At 32.5% G+C, this 23,678-nt stretch overlaps 2 protein-coding genes across 3 annotated transcripts; one reads left to right on the top strand and one right to left on the bottom strand.

Annotated features, from left to right (window-relative positions):
- The first annotated feature begins 3,044 nt into the window (after positions 1-3,044).
- Positions 3,045-8,839, top strand: LOC136234219 (uncharacterized). 2 transcript variants are annotated; one of them, XM_066024010.1, is made up of 17 exons: positions 3,045-3,317; positions 3,500-3,605; positions 3,824-3,874; positions 4,010-4,185; positions 4,455-4,532; positions 4,639-4,750; positions 5,070-5,154; positions 5,245-5,296; positions 5,388-5,449; positions 5,536-5,651; positions 5,727-5,848; positions 6,438-6,500; positions 6,697-6,754; positions 7,455-7,528; positions 8,314-8,362; positions 8,435-8,514; positions 8,594-8,839. In XM_066024010.1, exons 2-17 carry the CDS (start codon positions 3,503-3,505, stop codon positions 8,654-8,656), a joined length of 1,344 nt encoding a protein of 447 aa, XP_065880082.1. In that variant the 5' UTR covers positions 3,045-3,317; positions 3,500-3,502; the 3' UTR covers positions 8,657-8,839. The 2 variants fall into 2 exon arrangements, with proteins under 2 accessions (XP_065880082.1, XP_065880081.1); XM_066024009.1 differs by having other exon boundaries at positions 3,046-3,317; positions 6,432-6,500.
- A 1,553-nt stretch (positions 8,840-10,392) lies between these two features.
- LOC136232784 (binding partner of ACD11 1) lies at positions 10,393-15,063 on the bottom strand. Its single transcript, XM_066022191.1, has 5 exons — positions 14,896-15,063; positions 13,932-14,191; positions 12,782-12,857; positions 11,927-12,025; positions 10,393-11,204 (listed from the first exon to the last, which is right to left on the bottom strand). The coding sequence occupies exons 2-5, from the start codon at positions 14,045-14,047 to the stop codon at positions 10,758-10,760; spliced, it is 738 nt and encodes a 245-aa protein (XP_065878263.1). The 5' UTR covers positions 14,048-14,191; positions 14,896-15,063; the 3' UTR covers positions 10,393-10,757.
- Between the last annotated feature and the right edge of the window lie 8,615 nt (positions 15,064-23,678).

Here is a 23,678-nt window from a genome sequence, read left to right as displayed (position 1 = left end):
ACCATAAAAGTTAATAACTTTGTGCCTTTATCTCAAAATACTTAGTATAACTTTCAACTTAACAAATGGAGCTTATTATAGGCAAGTATGAAATCCCATGTGAAATATATTTCCAAACCATTTCACATTGAAAGTGAGCTTTTTAGACCACTACATGAAGAAAAGTAGAATCCATTTGACATAATGATTTATTCCAAAATGAAGATGCAAGATCTTGAAGTTGAATATGAAAATCAGCCTCTTAAATGTAAAGGTTGTGTGATGCCATCTTTCTCGTGAAAGCCAAATATAAGTAGAGTCGAATTTGCATATTTTGGAAGAGCCCATTAAAAGTGTACCCTAAACAACATTAAAGGGTGTAGCTTGAGTTGTAAAGATATGGAGATGAGAGAGAGGTAGTTAGTTGGGCTTATAAAATTGTTGGAGAAGTGGTTGGCAGAAGAATAGCTAATAATGACATTTATTTTATAAACAATTACAAATTAGTTGACATCTCAACTTAACCCAACATAGCCTTAGCCTAGCCTCTTCTTGTCTAGGTTGCTTCTTTTTTCTCCAATCTTAATGCAATATATGACCAATTCCAAGATTTTTAAATTGGATTGTATTGATTATATAGATCCAATTAAATCAACAATACACTGATTTTTTTTTGGTAAGAAGGGAAGAAAAAAAACAAACAAACAAAAACCTACCCCGGGATCAGTCTAGGAAGACTGACCCCAATCCTATCCTCAAGAAGAGAAGGTAACAGAAAAGAAGGAGGAACGGAAAGGGTAGAAACACCTAACAACCCTCCATGCCCAGCAGCTGCCAAGCGATCCGCCACGCGGTTTTGCTCCCTATAAATATGGGAGAAGGTAAGAGAATCGAAGGCAGGACGAAGCCTCAAGATGGCTTTAATGAGATTCTGACTCTTAAGACAAACAGCCTGTCTATCCGAAATCCTGTTGATAGCCTCCAAATTGTCAGACTCCACCGAAAGTCTTTTAACACCCATGCGAATGGCGAGTTTAATGCCATACAAGATCCCCCAGAGCTCCGCAGTAAAGAAGGAGCCCGTACCTAAGTTATGGGTAAACCCAGCCAGCCAGGCGCCACCAGCAGCCCGTACCTAAGTTATATAACAATACACTGATTCTAACATTGGGATAGTTATTATTATTTGATGGGGGGACTCAATACTATGGCTCAAGCCCAATTTAAATAGGCTTGCTATGCTCACATTGCCCAACTTATCCGTATGGGCTAATAAGTCCTTTGTAAGGACCATAACCTATATAAGCCTTTTATCAAAGTAAGCTAACTTGATTTGCAATCCTTTAATACTAAGGGATTTTGCCTAAATATCATAAATAATATTTCTATTAAAAAATTGTACACTAAGAATATCTAAAATTATCATAAAACTAAAATCGCCATCCTAAAATATCACTTTTTAACATTCCTATATCAAACACTTGTTTCTCTCTTTTTCCCTTCTAACATCATTTCGTTGTTAGTTTGTACGTTCGATGGTTTTTAAATTTTAGGTTTTTGTTCAAAGATTATGACTTTGTGGTCTTGGTGATGGAGCTTACATGAGATGACGAGACCGGCAACTCATGCCCTAATTACGACGAAATGACGAGAGTAGAGATTGGTTCCAACATGCAAAGTTGTGATGTGATTTTGTTATCTGTTGTTCTAAAATGTGATGGCTCTAGTAAGTGCGCTATAAAAAGTACTAAAATGACAAGTATATTATCGTCATCCACAAAGATAAAACGGTCTAAAATTATCACTAAATGACATAGACCAATCAGATTCCTTATAAAGTAACATCCTTTATAGTTAAAATATTGAGATCTATTTATGAATAACTGTAAATTTAATTCAATGAACGGATTTGAGATTTTGGTAACAAAAAAGCATTCAAGTTGATGAGTTCACTTATAAATAATAGAGAGCATGTTTAAAGCATAACGAAAACAAGTTGAGAACATGCATATTTCTCCTTAAAACGTTATGAATGTAGGTTTATAGGTGTCTTTCATTAAATTCAATTGAGTCAAGTATCTTTTGTTCCCAATATTCTATTGAAAATGCAAACTAAGTCTCTTTATGTTCACTTATGTCTAAGCATTAAGATTAAAGAAACATTTTAATATTTAAAGTGCTAAAGACTATAGCATATGGTTATTCATGTCTTCAATCCTAACAACATATGTCTGATGGTGTTTCCATATCCTGACCCGAGTCTCTCCCAATTATTCAACCATAATATATGTTAATTACTTCTATAATGGATTAAGAACTCATTAAACAACCATCAAATATGTTTTTATTCATAATTATAAAGAAAATGACTTACAATCTCCAACTCAAGGTTGGTTTCAACATGTAGAATGAACTACTCATTTATAGAAATAAAAGAATAATACATTGCAATCACTGGAGTAGATAAAGAAAAACTAAAAAAAACTAAAACCTTAATTCTGATCTCAAAATCTAGATGATTGTTTCGATCCTTAAAGATGAGTCTTAAATTCGACCAAAAGATAATGTAAAATACTGATATGAAAGGTGGGAGCACGAGATTAGCAATTTGTCTTGACTGTTCTGGTAATGCAGAGAATAATATGTGGAACAAATAAAAAAACCCATACTTATCATATGCATAAAAGATAAAGGTAAAATATACGAAATGGGCCTATAATTTTTGCGTAAGTATTTAATACATATGAAGATTATTTATAGTAGATTTGTAACAATTAATTCAATAAAAAAATTAGATAGAAAGAAAAACAATAACAACATATGTTTTAATATTAGCGAGTCTTATAAATAGAAGATGAGTTTCTTATAAATAAAGAAACGACACTTATTTATACTAATAGACTTTTTTTTTTTTATATATAAATGAATGATTTAAATTGCATTTATTACTTAAAAAAATGCATTTATCATAACATGCTCATAATTAATAGTCCAGTTATAAATTAAACATCTTTTAAAACTACAATTTCCTTCTTCAAAAAAAAAAAAACTACAATTTCCTTAATTACATATTTCCCGCCACACAACTCATTTGCCCTAATTTTTGCCGCCAATTTTGCAGCTCTCATCAACCAAACTCATCTTAGTCTGGTTCTATGCACGCTGCCATCATCTTCATCAAATATTCCATTGATTCACAGTCCCCTCTACCCTGCTCTGCCCAATTTGTTCTCTCTCGAGAGAGTAGGAGCAATCTTCAGCTCTCTGTAATATCTTCTGCTGTTGTTTGAAGAAACTGCTTCCTTTGTGCTTCAAGATTTCAGCCAGAATCTGATCAGGTAGGTTGATTAGATACTCCGATTTGAGGAGATTGTACTTGTCGTATTGTACTTTTTATTTCAAGTCTTCAAATTTCAAGGCGTAGATGAGGTTACGGATAAGATCTTGCTTGGATTGTATTAGAATTTTAGATTCAAGAATTAGCAAATAATATTCTCTCACTGGGCTAGCCTTCCTGCAGAAAATGATAGATGATAATGGAGGAGACCCTATGTTGATTGATGGCCAGAAGTTGGGAAATGCCTTTCCCGATGGATTTAATGCGAACTATCTCAAACTATATTATGGTAATACTTTTTTTTTCGATTTGTTGAGTAATTAATTAACATATTTAGTGTTTCTTTACTTGTATTTGTAGTTTGCTTGTTTTATATAATTCTAAACCGAAGATTACTTTTTTTAATATCCTTGTTGATTTTCTTGAGTGCTTTTAGCTTGTACTATCTTCTACTCCAAATTCATCTTTTCGTTGACAGTCTAAAATTGGAATTTTTCTTTATGGCAGGAAAGCTGTTCCCCTATGCTGATATATTCAAATGGATGTCCTATGGAAATGGTAATTTTAAATATCATTTTGTGTGCTTCGATGTGTGCACTTGCACTAGAGGGGGCTGACATGTCCTTGCTCATAATCTTTACGATGTGCACGTTTGGAAGGATTTCATGCATAACTGGTTGTGTGTGTCTGTAGATGGAAAGCATCCTGCCTGCGACAAGTCCTACTTTGGACGAAGGGAGTTTTCTTTCACACTGGATAATGACATTTATCTGCGGTTTCAATCTTTCAACAGTGACTCTGAACTGGAAAATTCCATAAAAGAGAAATGCCCCTTTAAAATAGACATTGGCCCTGTTTACAGCGTTGATGTAAGTTCCCTATAAGTTGTGATATTCAATTTCTTGTTATTTTAATATGTTTTCTATACTTATTTATTTGATTCAAGCCTTCTGTTCTTACAGATTACTTTAATCTCAGTTCCCAAGTTCAGAATTTACATATGTAACTTGAACAGAAAATTAAGGATTCAGTTTCTGATAAATTACAACCTTGCAATGTTGATTTCTCCTTTTAGGTTGTTATTTTTTTACCCTTTGCTTATTTGCACTTAGTGTTTTACAATTTTGATATGCCACAGCCTGCAAAGAGGCATGCCTACGCTCAAAGTGGTGCTAATGTTTTCACTCCGGTGGAGAGGGAACTAATTTTTGATATAGTAAGTCGTTGAACTTCTGTAGCAGAAACGTTATTGCAGCCTAATTCTATTATCTTTCATAGACCATGAAGTAATTGTTAACATCTTTAAGCTCCAACGTTTGTAGGATATAACAGATTATGATGATGTTAGATATTGCTGCTCAGGAGCTGATGTTTGTTTGGACTGCTGGCCTCTAATGACTGTTGCTATTAAAGTGATTGACACTGCACTCAGAGGTAGTGCTATTTTACATTGGCTTACTGCTAAAAGTCAGCTTCATCATCTGGGCAAATCTAGTTCGAGCTGTGATTAGTTGTTGGTAACTTTTAGGGGTTTCTTAAACAGTTGCGAAAGCTTGATGTTAGCATTATCTTGTTTTTTATTTGCCAACTTTATCTAGGTTAGGTTTTTGTTTTTCTTTAAATTACTTTTCCCCCAAATCGAAGCTTATATACACATGCAAACAGATAGACAGTGCTAATTTCATACTTGTACATATTTAAAATCAGTTTCTTATTTCAATTTAAGATATATTGTGGCACTACAAACACGCAGATGATTTTGGTTTCAACCATATTCTCTGGGTTTACAGTGGTCGACGTGGTGTCCATTGCTGGGTTTGTGATGGAAAAGCAAGACGGTAATGCAGCTTATTCACTGTGTTGTGATTTCTTTTCATTTCTTACCTTTGACATAACACTAAGTTTAATCATCAACGTTATACATGCAGTTTGTCTAATGAGCAGAGGGCAGCTATTGCTGATTATTTCCGAGTATACAAGGTGGTATACTGCAATTTAAGATTTCACTGCTTTATTGTATCTTCTATAAGATAAAGTTTGATGTAAGTTTTATAATCTGTATTCTCTTCAGGGCAATGAAAATAGCAATAAGAAGGTCTCTTTGCCTGGCCCTGCTCTTCATCCTTTCCTTGTGTAAGTTCTACAATGAATTAATTCTTTTGCCTACCTGCTCTTTAATTCTAGGACCATTTTGTATTCTGAGGCATACTGATTTGCAGGAGAGCATACTCAGAAGTTCTCAAGGATTTTTTTGAGACCAAATTACTTTCATACCAGAAGCTATTTTCAACTGAAGAGAGATATGAAAAGATTTTGGAGATGATTCCAGATGAATGTATTTTTCTTTCATGTCTTTAATTTATGATTATCTCCATATCTTCCTGCTAAAGTAAACATGTTATATTTGTAGCTATTACTTCCGAGCTTCGGGGAAAGTGGCAGACTGCTAAGCAAGCCTCCATTTCAAAAGAAGACATCAACATTGTTCGATGGAATCAGCTGAAGCGCGCATTACAATCTGGACAAAAGAAGGTAACAAAAGGACTTCCATGGAACAACCATTTTATTTTGTTACCTCTTCATGGCATGGAATTATAACAGCATTTGAAATCATATACGCATCGGGTTATCTATGTAGAAATTTCAGTGGCTCCATCTCACTTGGACCAAACTAGATTTTAACTCTTATTTCACTTCATCACCATAGGTTTCTCATTTTTATGTTGGAACAAGTTTGAGTGATGTAAATTCAATTTTGGTAGCTCAATTCATTGGAATCAACTAACTCCTGATCCCATTTAAGTAGTGTTGGTTCTGTCATTTAGGCCATTAGTCAAATTGCCCAGCACAAGCTTTAGTTTCATGCGAATTATACTTGTGTTTGCTCTTAGAGACTTGATATTCTGATGTGGTGAAGGATGTGCAAATTGAATAGCACAAATGATCATATTTCTTACATGCTTTCAGAGTTCAAAATTTTAGAATCTTTAAAAATTGCTGCAATTTATAAATAAGGATCTTGCGAAAGATTACAATCTATGTGTTAGTGTTGATTTGTTTTCTTTGGAAGTTTACTTTGCTTTGATGTCTTATTTATTTATGTTTTGTTTTTAAGGGACAGGGACTCCACAGATGTGTTGAAGAGATTGTATTTGCCTATACTTATCCTAGGCTTGATATGGAGGTTTGTTAAATTCTATTCCCCCACATCTTATCATGACCCTGGTGACAACTCTTGTGAAGTTTTTTCACTAGTTCTTGGGTTTGGAAATGCCCTCTATTTCAGATAAAGGATTATATACTTTCAGCAGGCATACCTTTTCTCCATATAATGCTGAATTTCTTACTCTTTACTTTCAACCTTTCTTCATGTTCCTTAGGTTTCAAAACACATGAATCATTTGTTGAAGGCGCCGTTTTGTGTTCATCCAAAAACAGGTAACTAGCTTGAGGTTCAAAGGTTTACCAACTATGCATGGCCATGGGGCGTGAACGTCTTAAAATAAGCATTTAAGCATGTGATTTTTACAGTTTGTTTTATCAGAAACTTATCTTTTTCTTCTTCAAAGTTTTTATTTATAGATTAAGGCTTAATTTTTTTAGTAAAAAGTTTCTTGCATTCTCTGGTGTTTCGACCCAGTAAATTTGGTAAGAAATAACTTTGTTTTGTTGTTAGTAAAAAACTAAGCCCATTCTAAGGCTGAGGACTGTTCCCAAAACAGGAAGCCATTTTCCAAAATTTAGTAAACTCGTGAGAAGAATACCCGCTAATGTACTGAGTACTGACCACTGTCATTCATCTCTGACCTTCACCAAGTGCTTGCAACAGCTTCAATTATTTATTTATTCTGCATTAGTTTCTTTCATCTAACCAGAATTTAGTAAACTCATAAGAAGAATACCCCCTAGTGTACTGACAACTATGACTTATTTGTTCTACATTATTACTTTTTCATCCAACTTTGGATTTTCTTTATTCATTGAAGGAAATCCATAGCTTTTAATATATTCAAACCTCAGTAACTAAATGACTACGTTCTTTCATTGCCACCAAAACATTAATAAATAATTCATCTTCTCCAAAACAGATTTTATTCAAAAGACAACCTAATTTATTGATTTATTTAATTTGGTGTAGGACGTGTTTGTGTGCCTATTGATCCAAGACGTTGTGATGAATTTGATCCTACTGCAGTCCCAACACTTGCTCAGGTAATGACATTTTTGTGATTTATCTGCATTACTGCACACCAGCAATCTGACTATACAACTCTAGTGTATCATTCACAGTAAAATCTGCACTTGTTCTGTTATCCTTTAATTCTAGTGTGGATAATTTTGAAAAGGCCCTCTTAAGATTGCTATGGGGATCACAAAAATACTGAAGCTTAATTTTATGCTGTATCTGTTTGGATCACTTCATAGTTTATGTCTTTATTACTGCTCTCTTTTTAAAAATACTGGATTTTATGCTGTAGATTACTTGTCTTTGTAGATTATACCAACTAGTTTCAATTCCTTTTTGGGTGAAGATTTGTGGTCTCAGCTCTGGTCTGTGAATAAAATATAGGCCACTCTGCTTCACCAGTGTTTTCTTTTTCTTGAAGAAGGAAAAGAAAGGAATGGATTGGATGTTCATTAATTTTGTTGTGTAAAAGGATTAAAATTACCTTACCTAATTTGGATTTCTCATTTCTTCCCTCCAATTACCTCCATTAAAAAAATTTGCTCCCAGGCAAGGTAAACTTTACAACCTTACTTCCTTTATCCCAACTCCCAAGCACTGCGGAGAGTTAGAACCTTGAAACACCTGAAAATTCCTTCATTCTCCTGCCAAGCTAGGTCTGAGATGTGGTAACATTTTTTTTTTTCGGGTACATGTGATTGCGAAGGAGGATTTGAAGTTCATATTTTTGTTTCTCTTTCCTGGAGTATGATATTTTGTGGAGTTGTTGTCTATTATTTTGATTTTGACATTAACTTGGTTGTTTTTTTAGCTGCTGGAAGAACTTAATGAGGGAGGAATGAGAATGGATGATGATGATGGTAAGTGAACATACATTTATTCTTATTTCGTTGATGGGCAGGTATGGTATTGATGATGGTTATTGATTGCAGAAATGGATAGAAACTGTTTAGGAAAATCAGTAAGGATTTTCAGGTCATCATTCTTGCAACCTCTTCTAAAATATTGCAAGGTAAACTGAGGATTAAAATAACAGAAGAGCTTGATTGTTGCAACCTGTTTTGTTGTCTAAGTGGGTTAAGTTTTTGCAGGAAGAGATGGAGAGTTCCTACAATGCAAAACTGCAGCAATCAAAGAATTCGCTGAGTTGGTAAACACTTAAACAGAAGTTTAGTCATATTAATGAGTCCCATTTGTATAGAGAAACTTGTACTATGTTTGTTGAAACAAAGTTGGATAGGGGCAACTCCACTTTGTATGTTTGTCTTATGTATGAGTGCAACACTAGTAGTCACCGCAGAATCTCCCTTGATTTAATCTTTACTCATTTTAATCCTCATCATGTACAAAGCAGACTAGACTTGCCAATTTAGGACAGCTCGATAACGATTCAGATTGTTGAGTTATGATGACAGTTGAGTTTTAACTTTGAGAGGATTCAAATCAATATATATTTTAGGGTTTAATTCCCCAAAAAAATCAGTATGGTTTGGACCATTTAAAGATCGTTTTTTCTTTTGACAAACAAGGATTGAATAATTTGCTGTTTGCAAATTACTGAAGAATAAATCCTTACAAAGAGAAGCTCCTAACCAACTAGGAACAATGGTGGGAAAAACTCAAGCATTGAAATAGATTGCCTAGCAACTTGGTGAACATCATTCATGTTCTGAAGAATAAATGACACTAACGTCTTGTTTATCAGGAAGCAAATTCTTACACTCTTGGATGATAATGCCAAACTTGGAGGAATTAAAACAATCTGTCACTGTCTTAGCATCCGTTTCGAAGAAGACTTGAGTAAAGTCCATGGATAAAACCCGACTGATAGCTCTCCTAAGTGCCACAGCTTTAGTTTCAGGGACCAGGAAAACACCTTCAATCCAATTATTGGCACAACCCAAGAACTCGCCACTGTCACTATGCAACACAGCACGAGACCCACACTTCCCCTCGAACTGAAACAGGGCTGCGTCAATGTTACACTTGACTCTACCTGTTGGTGGCTTAATCCCCTCCACTTCCTTCTACCACTTTCGATTTACACTGATGCTCTCTCCAATCCTGAACCCACTGTAATGTCTGCGAAACAGCAAAGGGGGCAGCGGCAAGTTTATCATTCCAAAGGACGTTATTCCTCTGCTGCCAAATCATCCAGAGCACAATAGCAACCACACATCCTTACTAGAGGCCGAATTGCAAAGATTCAGAAATGCAGAACTCACCTCCTCAATGCCAACAAAAGTGAAAGGAATACCAACAAATTGCCAACAAGAAATCACAAACGGACACCCCATGAACAGATGCTAATCATGCTCAAGTAGGACAAAGAACACAACCGATGGGGAGAAGCACGTGTCTTCTATTGAGGCGAATTCTAGTTGGGAGGCTGAGAGAACAAAATTTCCACAGAAACAATTTCAATTTTGGAGGAAGATGCAACTCCCACATTCTCTTCCAACCCAAAGTTCTTGTCCAAGCATTACGGCTTCTCTCAAAAAGCGTATAAGCCGATTTGGAAGAATAGATAGCATTTCTAGTATGTCATGTCTCCATCCAAATTAAATGAAATTTCATCAATTGAAATAGCTCAGATGCCAAATGTGACCAAGTAATTGGTCAAAGTCAAATGACAAAATTTTGGATACGCCAGAGACCAAATAGTAACCATCAAGCACACAGTCTAGATGGTTAAAGTACTGAATTAGCTTAACCATCTATAGATGAGAATATAGATGTGATTAAAATACTTGGTGAGAGAGCTTTGTCTCTAGAGAGAAACCTCTCTCTGGATTAGTCTGGCACAAATTATCTGTTTCTAAGTGGAGAAGATAACAAATTTTCAACAAAGTTGTGATCATCCAAAGAAAGTATCAGGGATAAAAAGTAATGATTAAAATAGATAACATTTGTATTAGATTTAGACACTAAAAAAAGTACACTTAATTAGTGTATAACAATCAGAGCCTCTTATTGCTGAATTGATACAGGGGGTTGGGAGGGATTTTAAGCATCTGCTGTTCATCGGAAAACTCCGTTTAATTTTTAGGCTAAAGACACCTAAAAAATTTCAATTAAACACGCACAGACATCGGAGCACCCCTGTGAATGAATTCTGAATCCGTTACTGATGCACTGTGATTTCAAGTCAGTAACGAACTACCACTTGCCTTCATAGTTCATATTAAACAAAACATAGATTTATTTGTGCACAAGAAACAACAAACAGTTGTTTATATTGGCTAATAGATTTGGTTATTCAGTTTGGTTCTTGCCAAAATCAGCAGCAGCCTGAGCTGCGTGTACTAAAACATCGGAAACCCAGACAGCTCCCTTTGCAACGTAACTGCTATTAAGTACAGCATTAGCAGCAGCTACAACTGATTTACCCGCAACTAAGGCTGCTGTTCCGGTGACTAATATAGCTGATGCTGTGATGTCTGAGACACGGAACTTCTCGTCCACTGATTTCACTGTTTGCATGCTTGTTTGTATCTTGTCAGTAAGACCAATTCTAGTGCTAAGCTCAGCAACCTTGGCTGCTGCACTTGTTGACACTTTATGAGATTCGTCGAAAGCTTTCGCTCTCATCAATGCATCTTTTCCTAGATCATATCCTTTAGCTACCATTGTTTTCACAACTTCCTGGGCCACACTCACTGCTTCTCCAGGGGTTGAAGCATATTGGCTCACATGAATTCCCTGCAAAGTGCAAATATTCCTGCATAAAATCTTCAACTCCATTTTAAAATATAATTTTATACTGCCTCCAACTTACTAGGCTAATATTATATGCTAAGGCATTAAATTAAGATACAACACCATTTTCAGATTCAAATTTTGAAGTTTACCCCCCAACTTTGTTTCTTTTGCAGTGTTTATTTGCTTCAAAATCAACTTTGAATATCAATTTAATCCTTCAACATAGTTTGTCAAATTTATCCAAAATGACACATGAGACAACCCACAAAATATATCTTGACAAGTGTCACTTTTGGACGAATTTAGCTAAAAACGCCAGGTTGTTGATTAACTTAATATCTAAAGTTTTTGCAGCAAAATTGGTCCTGCAAGAGAAGTTAAAAGGCCAAATTTATCATTTATCTGTCAAAGTTCATAGCCTAATTAATTATACATTTGAAAGGTGGAAAATCCTGATCTGGTTGTATGATTCTGAAAAAACTTTGAACAATTGTAAGACGGCTATATTTCTTTCATGCCTTCACTTTATTAACTTACCTTGTTTCTGACTCCATGTTACTCACAGTTCATCTCCTATTTAATTCATGAAAGGCACAATCCAAAGGTTGTAAAAAGCAAGATCAACTTATTTTCTCCCCCAAGTTCAAATGATACGGTAAATCAGTGTGCACAGCTAGTAAGTAAAAAAGAGCATACTACAAGTTAAAGAGGTAGATGCATACTGTTGTGCCAACATTGTTCTCAACATTCCAATAAAAAGAATCATCTATATAAGCACCCCACCGCATTATGCATACACGTTGGTCCACAATTGTAGCTCCCTACAATAGAAAAGGTTAGTACAAGTTGACAGAGAGCTGCGGCATTGAAAAGTAGTATATGTTTATAGGTAGAATTCAATGTATTGAGCTCATGCAGCAGTTATAGAAAAAATATCTTCATCAACAAGGAACTAAACAACATTCAAAACGAAGCATGATTGAAATGGCGAGTAAGAATGAAGAATGGAAAAGAAAAGCAGAAGCAAAAGGAAAATCATCTGTGTGACTAAATGAGGGTTAGGAGGTAAAAACATTTGAAGATCTTGTCCTGATGAAAGAAAAAACATTTTAATTTGATTGTAGGTTAAGAAATTCTAATAAAGCAAAGAGACGATAATACTGCAGATTGTCAACAGTATTACAGAAATGTGGACTGCATTATGGAAACAAATTCCCGCATTTATCTTTTTGAGAAATTACATTCATTCTTATTTTGTGGAAAGTGTTGAAACAAAAGACCATTAGATTTTCCTCTTGAATCTTGAGGCAGAAAACATCTATCAAGGTCTGAATATCACCTCATGTTTATATTAACACGGGGTGAATATTACAGGATTGTCTTATAATTGAACTTCGCAATTTATCTCCATATATTTTGACTTCCAAACATTGTTGGCACCTATATTCAGACTTTTGAAATGACAATTAAAGTTTGTAACTGATAACAAAGACATTATGGATTAAGGAGTCATGCAACTAGAATTATTTCTCAAACAGCTTGGCTTGCAATCTTTTTTGAGAAATATGACAACTTACACTGAGCAGGATAGCCGTTTCAAGACCATAGGCACCTTTAAATGTCACATATGCAGTGGAAGCATGCTCACCAGACCTGTTACCAAACAAAAAACTTCAGTTGAGTAGAATATTTCATGAAACTAATAAAATAGCTACCAGAATGTTCAGAATTAGTAATTTAGAACTCCTTTTTATGTATAGTATAATGAATGCTCAACAAATCAAAACCTGAAATACATAATACCAACAAAGATCAGCACATATCATCCACAAAATGCTTGAGATATATCATTTTACCCTCCTTTGAATTAGAAAAAAGAAAGTATAAAAATATTATTGTGTTCTTCTGAAAACGGGATAAGCAAGATTGAAATAGTTATTCACAAAGGATTTAAAATGGTTGAAAAAAAGGCTAAGAGGCAGATCACCTTCCAAAATAAATGAAACTATGAGAACAATGACAAGTAAAAAATAATAGTTCCACTTTGTCCTAAAAGCAATAAACATTTCAAAAGCATAAAGATATTTTTATGTATTAAACCAGAAAGTATAAAGATCAAACCATAGTTATTAAAGGCGCAAGGCGCAACTTAAGGCGCGCGCCCGAGCGACTCGAGGCGCACCAAAAAAAATAATCATAAATTCATAATACTAGTCACAAATAATCACAAATAGTCAAATACCAACAATAAAACCATAAAATGCATGAGTTAAGTTCTAGTTAACTACTAAGGCATAATATCTGCTGCGATATGTGTAGTAAAAACTTTCGATCTTTGTGTGTCTCTGTTTTTCTTTTATTTTCTGAACTTAAAAAACCCTACAATACCCTAAATTACCCTAAGGTAGCCGAGGCGCGTGCCTTGCGCCTGGCTTAAGGCGCACTAAGGCGCGTGCCTGACTGACCGCGCCCGCCTTTGGGCTCCAGAAGCGCTAAGGCTGGAGCCTTAGCCGAGGCGCGCCTGCGCGCCTTTAATAACTATGAACAACAAAGTCATTTGTACTCTTGGCCTTCTACAAAAGAAAGGCCATTTGATCAATTTCATTAAGTAATATGTGTAACTTTAAGTTCAAAATTCATCATAATCAGTAAGTAAATAACACTAAGATTGACAATGAGCTAATAAGAAAATACATATTTCCCCATAATGGGTAGATAAAGCACTACCTGATGATTTCAACATGCTCAATCTCACCGCAGTGACTGAAAAAATCATACACATTGCTCCGTGTTGCTTTAGGTGATAAGCATGTAACTTCAGCTGTATAACCACCAGGATACATTGCACTGATGTTTCTATGAGATGTAAGCCAGATGCTGAAGAAGCAGCCTGTTCATATGCAGAGGATAGTTTTTGTTTCTAGAAGCAAAGGTTGCTCACTTCAATACGGATGGAGATAACACTATATCAATCCAACCATTTTGTTCTGCACAAAAGATCATATGTTATGGAGAATAGTTAAGATACGGGGAAATGTCACAATAGGACAATGTATATTATATTATCATCTTGATGCTATCTTTAAGTGGTCCATACAGTAGCTAGAGACATGATGAAATCTGATAATTCCCATCATTTAAGGTATGTAATTAATCACAGCCTGAACACATAAAAATTTCTGATGTAAAACACTTTCGAATCTGCTTATAATTCTAACATTTAAGGTGTATAATCACTTCACTGGAATTGATTGGTTCTATAAGATTGAAGCAATTCACACACTATCAAATGCACTAAGCAATTCTCTAAGATTACATCAAAGGGAAGAACATCAAGAATCAAGATTCACTGGAATGCGCAAGTGACAAAGTTAGTTTCTCAAAGCTCTACCATAACAATTCTATAATTTCCCCCCAAAAATTTCCTGGATCATTCCGAAATGCAATAAACAAAAGAAAGAAGAATTCATCAATTCTTTTGTTACTTTTCCACCCTAAGCAATCTTCATACAGGGGCAATCAAAACTTAGATAAATTAGAAAGGGTTCAACATAAGGGGTAGCAGGAATGAAATCGCAGATAGAAAATTGAACATAAAACAAGAACCGATTCATGTAATTGAGATAATTATCAAATTAAACTGAAATTAATCGAAAACGATGATTAGATTAGATTAGATTAGATTGCATACCTAAAGGGTACAGTTGATCAAGAGATTGAAGGGTCGGCAGATAGAGAGATGGGAGTTTGAAGGAACGATGTAAGCAACACAAACTTCAAAAATTTCAACTGATAAAATTATTGAAGCTACCTGCTAATCCCACTTGCCACTAACACGCGTATGAATTAATTTCTTCTTTTTAAACCGACTTTGTTTTGTTAGTTGATGAATCACCGTAATAACAAATCATTATTAGTTACTTTATGCTCTGATCAGGAGAGCGTGTCCATAACATCTTTAGAAGCGCGTTTAGACCGTTCATTCATACAGTTGTGTGGAGCAGAATCTATATACAAGTTTGGGTAAATAACTTTGGATGAAAATCTACTGCTCCAATTCTCGAGAGAAGATAACATATTTATCTTAATTTAATTCAAGTTAACAGTTTGAGTTAATCAAAATTAATATGATTTAAATAGAGTATGTACATTCTATTGAATGGAGAAGTTCTGTTGTGGATCGAGATCAATATTGGTATTGATTCTGAAATATTGTAGAAATTTTCTACTGAATGAGAGATATTCAGGAGGACAGAGAATTGTTAACAGTTTATTTTCTTTAAACCCTTCAAACTTTAAGTTTTTATATAGTATTTTCAACTACCTCTTAGTTCAGCTTTTAAATTAAAATTTCAGGAGAGATAGTTAAAAAACCAATTCGGAGAGGTTCTTGTGACTCCTCAAATCACTAAGATGCTATTCATAATTTTAAGGTACCAAAATAGGCCTAAAGTTTTTTTGGAGAAATACCAATTTAAGCTCAACGTTCAAAATAGCATCAATATAGGCTTAACGTTTACCACATAATATCAATTTAGACTTAACATTTACAATATAACATCAATTTAGGCCTCACGTACAAAATAGCACCAATATAGGTTTAACGTTTACAAAATAATACGAATTTAAGTTTAACGTTTACAAAATATATACAATTTAAACTAAACGTCATAATTAAATTAATCATATTATATTCTTTCCTATTATAATTTTATATATTATCTTTTTATTTAGTTCTATATTCTTATTTATTATAATACAATTAATTAGTATTCTTGCCCATTAAGATTTTATATTTGTTTTTCATCAATGATTCCATGACTACTAAATTTCATTGCTTATGTAATATATGCAAACTAAAAGTAATTGAATATCCACAATATTTCGAACACTGACATGTATCAATATTATTTTACATGAGCCATGAAATTTAGGAGTCATGGAATTGTTGATGAAAAACAAATGTAAGGTTTTAATTGGCAAGAATACTAATTAATTGTATTATAATAAATAAGAAAATAGAACTAAATAAAAAGATAACATATAAAGTTAATAGGAAAAGAATATAATATGGTTAATTTAATTGTGACGTTTAGCTTAAATTGGATATATTTTGTAAACATTAAGCTTACATTCGTATTATTTTGTAAACGTTAAGCCTATATTAGTGCTATTTTGTACGTGAGGCCTAAATTGATGCTATATTGTAAACGTTAAGCCTAAATTGATATTATATTGTAAACGTTAAGCCTATATTGGTGCTATTTTGAACGTTGAGCCTAAATTGGTACTTAGGCCCTGTTCTTTATCACTTAATTTCAGTAACAATCAGTTCAGTTCAGTTCAGTTCAGTATTCAGTTTCAGCATCCAATTTCAGCATTTAGTTTCAGTATTCAGTAATTTATCATTATTTATTATATTATAATTATTTATATATATAATTATTATTATTATTATTTATCTATACCTTTTCATTATTTATTTATTATTATTATTTTTTTGAAAATATTATTATTATTATTTATAGTTTATCATTATCTATAAATTAGATAAAATTCAAGAAATGATAGTTTATTAAAGTATATATCGTTTAATAAAAAAATTAAGGCCCTGTTTGGGAATTAGCTGTTAGCTGATTACATTAGCTGTTAGCTGATTACATTAGCTGATTTGACTAGCTGATTTGATTAGCTGTTTGTGTAGACCTGTTTGGTAAAAATTAGCTGATTGATAATAGCGGTTTGTGCAAAAAGACGAATAAGGGCATTAATTTTGGCGCAGGAGAAGAGGGAGTCTATCTATTAGGGTTAAAAAAGTCCATTAATTTTAATATTGCAAAACGCTAATTGAAAAAGCTCCTTTTAAGAGCTTTTTCTAAATTAGCGTTTTCATCCAAAAACTCTCTCCCAAACCTCTCTCCACCAAACACTTCAATTAGCGGTTTCAGTGGTCAAACCTCTAAAGTTGGCCAAAACCGCTCTTTTTATCTCAAAACGCTCTTTACCAAACATGGCCTAAAACTAAAGTATGCATCCATATTTAAAAATTAGGAATTGCATCCATATTATGAATTATTTCTCAAATTTACCGAATTTATCAATGTTAGGGATAAAATTACATCATTTTAGACGTTAGGGGTAAAATTACTCCTGACTCAAAACGTTATTTTTGCACTTTAACCTTTAATTAAAATAAAAAGTTAAGAGTTTGTATTCATATGAAGATTTGTATTTAATTTTATAGGCTTTAAATTATATGTAAATTTGTGTTTGTATGTAATTTGTATTTTTAATTTAAATTAGACTATTTTTTATTTAATTTCATAGGCTTTTATCGAGCCAAGATTTTATCAACCCGGGCTTTTATTTGATATTCAATTTAGTTTTATCTTTAATAATATATTTATTTATTATTGATATTATTAAATTTATTAGAACTATTATTATTATTATAAGTTCATTAATGTCCAATATTATCATGAAAATTATTTTAAAGTCTAATATCATCATTATTGTTAAGTTCGGTAGCATTCAGTTAAGTTCAGTAGCATTCAGTTAAGTTCAGTTCAGTTCATTTCAGTATTCAGTAGCATTCAGTTCAGTTCAATTCAGTTCAATTTAGTTCAGTTCAGTTCAATTCAGTTCAGTTCAGTTCAGTTTTTTTTAGCGATAAAGTACAGAGCCTTACCCAAAAACCTTAGGCCTATTTTGGTACCTTATCCCTAATTTCTATTATTGAAGAACTCACAATGCCTCTTTATTTCATTTTTTTATTAATTGGTCTCTCTTCTCCCACTGTTATCAAACATAACAATATTTACTAATTTTAATGATAAAATAATAATTAAGGAATGAGTACGAAAAATATTTATGGAGATGATATATATCTGTAACTCATGAAATCACTAAAAGTTAATTGTTTATATTGTTTTTAAAGGGTAAACTAAGAGTCTATTGAAAATACTTTTAATCAATACATCTTCAGGAAAATATCTTAATGTTGACTCGAAGTTATTCATAACAATCACTCGATTTAGGAGACCAAATTAATAATAATATAAAATATTTATTATTATCAAATAAAAAAATAAAAAAATGAGACATCTAATATTTTATTTATACAATTTCTTATCTTCTCACCAAATAAACAAGCTTGCTAAAATCATAGCTAATAAGATATACACTTAAATGTTATCTAAGTTTTATCAATTATATCTATATGAATTTTCTACCAATAGTTACCCACAGGGCCGGTCCTGACATTTTAGGGGTCCAAGACGAAATAAGAGATAATGAGTCTTTAATAAAAAGAAAATTATACAAAAAAATCTAAAAATAGAAAATTTGGTACATTTTAGACCTAAAATATCATATTATTTGGTCAATTTTTAGATTTAATGGGTATTATAACTAAATTTATAACAAAAAAAATAATATATATTCAATAAAATTAAAAAATTTGGATCCCTTTTAACATTGGGCCCTAGACTGCCGTACCCCGAGCCTATACCCAGGGCCGGCCCTGGTTACCCATATCACATCAATATTTTGATCATTTTCAACATAAAATGCATAATTCCTTATTTTCAAAAGGGTTAAGAAATAAATTTAGCCCTATTCTTATTGGAAGATAGAAGACTTATCATTCACGTATAAAACAATATAATATTAAACCTACCATTTACTAGACGATGCAATTCCAAATCTCAATAATAATAGAAGATGAAGTTTTTTCATTAATAGAAATATATTTTCAAGTCCTATTGATGACTATAATATTAGAGATCGAAGGTCAAATCATAAAGTTGCACATGGAATAAACTCATCTTTCATTAATAAATTACATCATATAATAAATAAATATTAGTATTAAGATTGTACTATTTTTGCACATAGAAACTAAATCCGGTTATCTCAATAACTATATAAAGTTAAATTTATACTTTATCTTTTACCATTTTGTTATAAATTTATGTTATTATGAGGATTTTGTTAAAAAAAAATATATGGGGATTAAATAATAGATATATGAAAATTCATGTGACAAAGAATTTGGATGGAGACAAATTATAAGAAAATAAATGTTGGATCAAATTTATTTTGTGGGCTTTAGATGCATATAGATTAAAGGCTTCTTACATGAATAAAATGATTTAAACTGGATTCAGAACTTGAAACATAATATGGTATGAGCTTAATTATGTACCGATAGGGCTGGGCACATTTCGGTCCAAGTCGGGGATTCATGAATCTCCAGTATTGGATTGAAATTCGGAGATTAATAAAAGGAAATCTCCAGGATTGGATTGAAAGAATAAATCTCCAGAATTGAATTGCCCCAAAATTTCAGTCCAGTCCAGTTCGGGGATTCGGAGATTCGGTTCCGGTCCAATCCAATATAATTTTTCGGTGATTCGGATAAATATCTAATAGTTTAAGTCCTAAAAAATAAATTAAAAATTTAATTTACAAGATAATAAAATATAAAATTTTATTATCTTACATAACTTGAAATAAATGATATTTTTTTAGGAAGTAAACAACATTCATTAAAAGTTACAGTAGACAACAAGGCTAAAAAAAACCCCACAAAATCAAAGTATTAAAAGTTACAGTAGACAACAAGGCTAAAAAAACCCACAAAATCAAAGTTACAAAATAACAAATCCATAAAAACAAACAACCTTTAATTCAAAAAAGACAACACTTCATTAGCAAGATCTCTCTAATCATCATCCCAATTTGTAATTGAATCTTCTTAACACAACAAATTCCTTGTTTTCCAAAGCAAAGGTAGTAAAAGCCAAACATCAACCTAAACATATAAAATTTACCATATTAGTGAATCAACAAATGTTAAATTAATTAGCTTTCACTTCAATACAATTAATCAACACACTAGCAAAAAGTAAAAGGAAAAAAAATATGCTAAGTACATTTGATTCGGTTAAAAAAACCTTAGATATCCAATTGAGGATTTTCATGATATTTATTGTAATCTCTATTCTTTTCTTCAGTGATATTTCACAATCACTTGAAGAACAAGATGTCATTGACAATTATGAATTCTTAACAAGTGATCAACAATCTGCTTTTAATAGAGAAGTTGTCCACTTTCTAATTATTCACAGAAGATTTGGATGATCAAATTTCTTTGATTCTTAGTTATCTGACTAAGGACGGATGGGGTAGGCAATGATATCTGCATTTCTATAGGTTCAATTCATCAATGTCGGTATCTCAGTCACAGATTGATGTTGTCCTCACTTGGCAGATTAAGCAAAGGTTTTTCAGCTATAAGACCCTATAATACCCGATTGAACAAAAGGTGATGAGATGGGAAAGGTGGGAGTGGCTGTCTAGAAAATTTTTCATGGCTGAAAAACCAGGTGAAGAAAATTTTCCTAATTGATTTTCCATTAGAGGAAGCTTCTATGAATTAATTAAGAACTATATCTAATACCCTAACATATAAAACTTCAAATATAACACAGAACATATAAAACTTCAAATCTACACAATGTACACAACACAGAGTTTAGAAATTGAAATATAAAAGTCCAGAGTTTAGAAAACTTACTAGAGTTTAGATCGGTAAAAGGTGGAGGTGGCGTTGTGCAAGGTGGAGGTGGCGGTGTGCGAGGTGGTAGCAGCGGTGTGCGAGGTGGTAGCAGTGATGGAGTGCAGTGGAGGAGATAGAACCCTAGAAAAAAACCGAAACAGAGAGAATGGGTAAAAGAAGCACGTGATTCTATTTTATAAAATGTTTAAAAATTTTAATATTTAAAACTTCTGATATTTGTTACTTAATTAAATTAAATGGTTAATAAGAAGTAGAATTGGTATGGTTGAGGCGATTAACAATGTTCCATTTGGATAGGTGTTCGATTCTCTATGTCTATATTTTAGGTAAATATTTTTTATTTCATTTTATAAACGGGAATTAATCAGGATAATTTATATGACTATATATAATGTTATACCTTATTAATAAATTATAAATTTATATTATTGTAATTAGTTTACCAAACCTTACAAAATATATAACTATATATTATATAATATTTCTCATTATATAAAGTTAATGTATGAAATATAAATTTATTATTGCTAAATTTTCGGTTATTTCAGTTCGGTCCAATCCAATCCAATCCAATCCGGTTATCGGTCCGGTCCTGGATAAATTTCGGTCCAGTTCGGTCCAGTTCTTTGACGAAAAGTCAACGGTCCAATCCAGTTCGGTTCTCCAAAAAAAGTCAACGGTCCGGTCCAATTCCGGAGTTTTTTCCTCGGATATTCGGTCCGGTTCAGTATCTCCAGGATCCGCGCCCAGCCCTAACCGATACTATACCAGTTGCAATATTTTAATTTACTTGTCTATCCCTCAAAGATTAATAACAAGTATCTTAATTTCACCAATTAATGACATTGTTAGGTTTCCATTTCGGTTGTAGGTGTAACCAACCCGCTAGTAAGGCTAGGGCAGAAAGAAATAATAGAAAAAGAGCTCCAATATAAAGATCTTCATTAGTACGTAACCCGATTGTATACCACCATTGATAAACACCAGAATAAGCGATATTCACTGGTCCAAGGGCACCCCTTCGAGTAACTAATTGGACTAAAACCTTAAACTGATAGTTAAAGTCCAAGAATAGTTTTACTATCTTCTTTGAAATTAAATGCCAATCAATGAATTGGGTGAATTTTAGTTTGAATTTTTATTGAAATACAATGTAATTTAATCAATATTGTAATGAAATCAAATGTGTAATGTATGGTTCCATTACCATGTTTGGTTGACAAATTTTAATAAAATTGATAAAGTACAATTGTCGTTACAATACGTATGTTTACTTAGTTAAATGCAATTTTCATGTTTTTCGTGCTTTTCTCATTTTTTTTTTCGTTTTTCACCCTTTTCCGTTTTTTTCTTCGGGTTTTCATGTTTTTTCTTTCTTTTTTTTCATTTTTACTTTTCCCCATTTTTCGCCTTTTCTGTTGTTTTCCTCGTTTTTTTTTCATTTTTCTTTTTCTTCGTGGTTTTCATGTTTTTTTTGCCTTTTTCCCGTTTTTCGATTTTCACGTTTTTTCGTTTTTTGCATTTCTTCTCGTTTTTTCATATTCTTTGCTTTTTATGTTTTCATGTTTTTTTCCGTATTTTGCCATTAGTAATAAAAAATACAAGGGTTAATCGTAATGGGCATTCATGCCTCTTTTGTTCCTAATATCGTCCATTACATAAATTTACAAAAAAATAAAAAAATGTATTTATGATTCCATTACGAAATGATATGACTAACCAAACATAGTAATGTGTCTCTATTGTAATAAGTATTCTATTACAACACTCATCACAACGTACTAAACTGATCCTTAGAGTTTTTTCATTTCTCCTTTCTATCCAAGAAAACATATATAATAGTTTAAACTATTGTGTTATTCATAGTTGAAAAGCTTTTGGTCCTATTCATGGGTTTTAAAAGAAAATGGTGAATGGGTGGTTATTGATTCCGACAAGGGGGTTCTCAGGTTAAGGAATTTTCGGTGACCAGAGCGTGAAGGAGAGAGACAGATTTGGATTGGGTGAGACAGAGGTGGAGTGAAATTCTCTATTAATAGAGAGAATAGGTTCTTATTGATTTGAGGAGTTTTTAACATCCCTCCTCAAATTTTAACTTAAGAGTTAAATTTAGAGACTATTAGAAATGCTCTAAAATCTCATCTAGGTAAATTTTATTTTCGATGACTCAATAAATTACACTTATTTTAATTAAGTGAGTTCTTATAATCGATCATATACATATTTATATATGATTTCTAAACTGTTAGTTATTAACCATATTAATAACTAATATTATATTTGAATTCTAACTTTTGTCTATCACAAATTAAATAATACAAATGACTCATTAAATTATTTAATGCTAACTAAATCAATTAATTCAATATTCATGAAAATATTTTTCAAATAATAAAGTTTTGTAAAAGAGTTTCGAGTTTGAGTGACTCACCAATCCGAATAGTCCACATAACCAATGGCCTACATTCTACATCCATTCTATTGAGTCATGAAACAGAATCGGACAACAATACTAGAAAATGCATGTATTTAAAATATATACACAAATCCTCTGAATTCCACTTCTATTTCACACTGTAGTAAATCATAATTATATCAGATAAATCAAACAATAGCAAATCAACACTTTATTAATCATAAAATGTTCTAAAATAATAGCCTTTAGACACAACACTAACAATTAAGTCGATGTGTTTATTTAAAAAAAAAAAAAAAACAATTAAGTCGATAGAAGAATCTTAAGCATTAAATTTCTATTTATTTGGAAAGTATACCTGTTTGTTTAGATTTTTTTGCAAGTGAAGAAAACCTACTGTAACCTAAATTCAACTATTCACCATTTTCTTTTAAAACCCATGAATACGACCAGAAGCCTTTCAACTATGAATAAT

This window comes from Euphorbia lathyris, chromosome 6 (assembly GCF_963576675.1).
Source record: "Euphorbia lathyris chromosome 6, ddEupLath1.1, whole genome shotgun sequence".
NCBI lineage: Eukaryota > Viridiplantae > Streptophyta > Magnoliopsida > Malpighiales > Euphorbiaceae > Euphorbia > Euphorbia lathyris.
The sequence above is the reverse complement of the archived record's forward strand: the minus strand, read 5'-3'. Positions and strand labels throughout refer to the sequence as shown.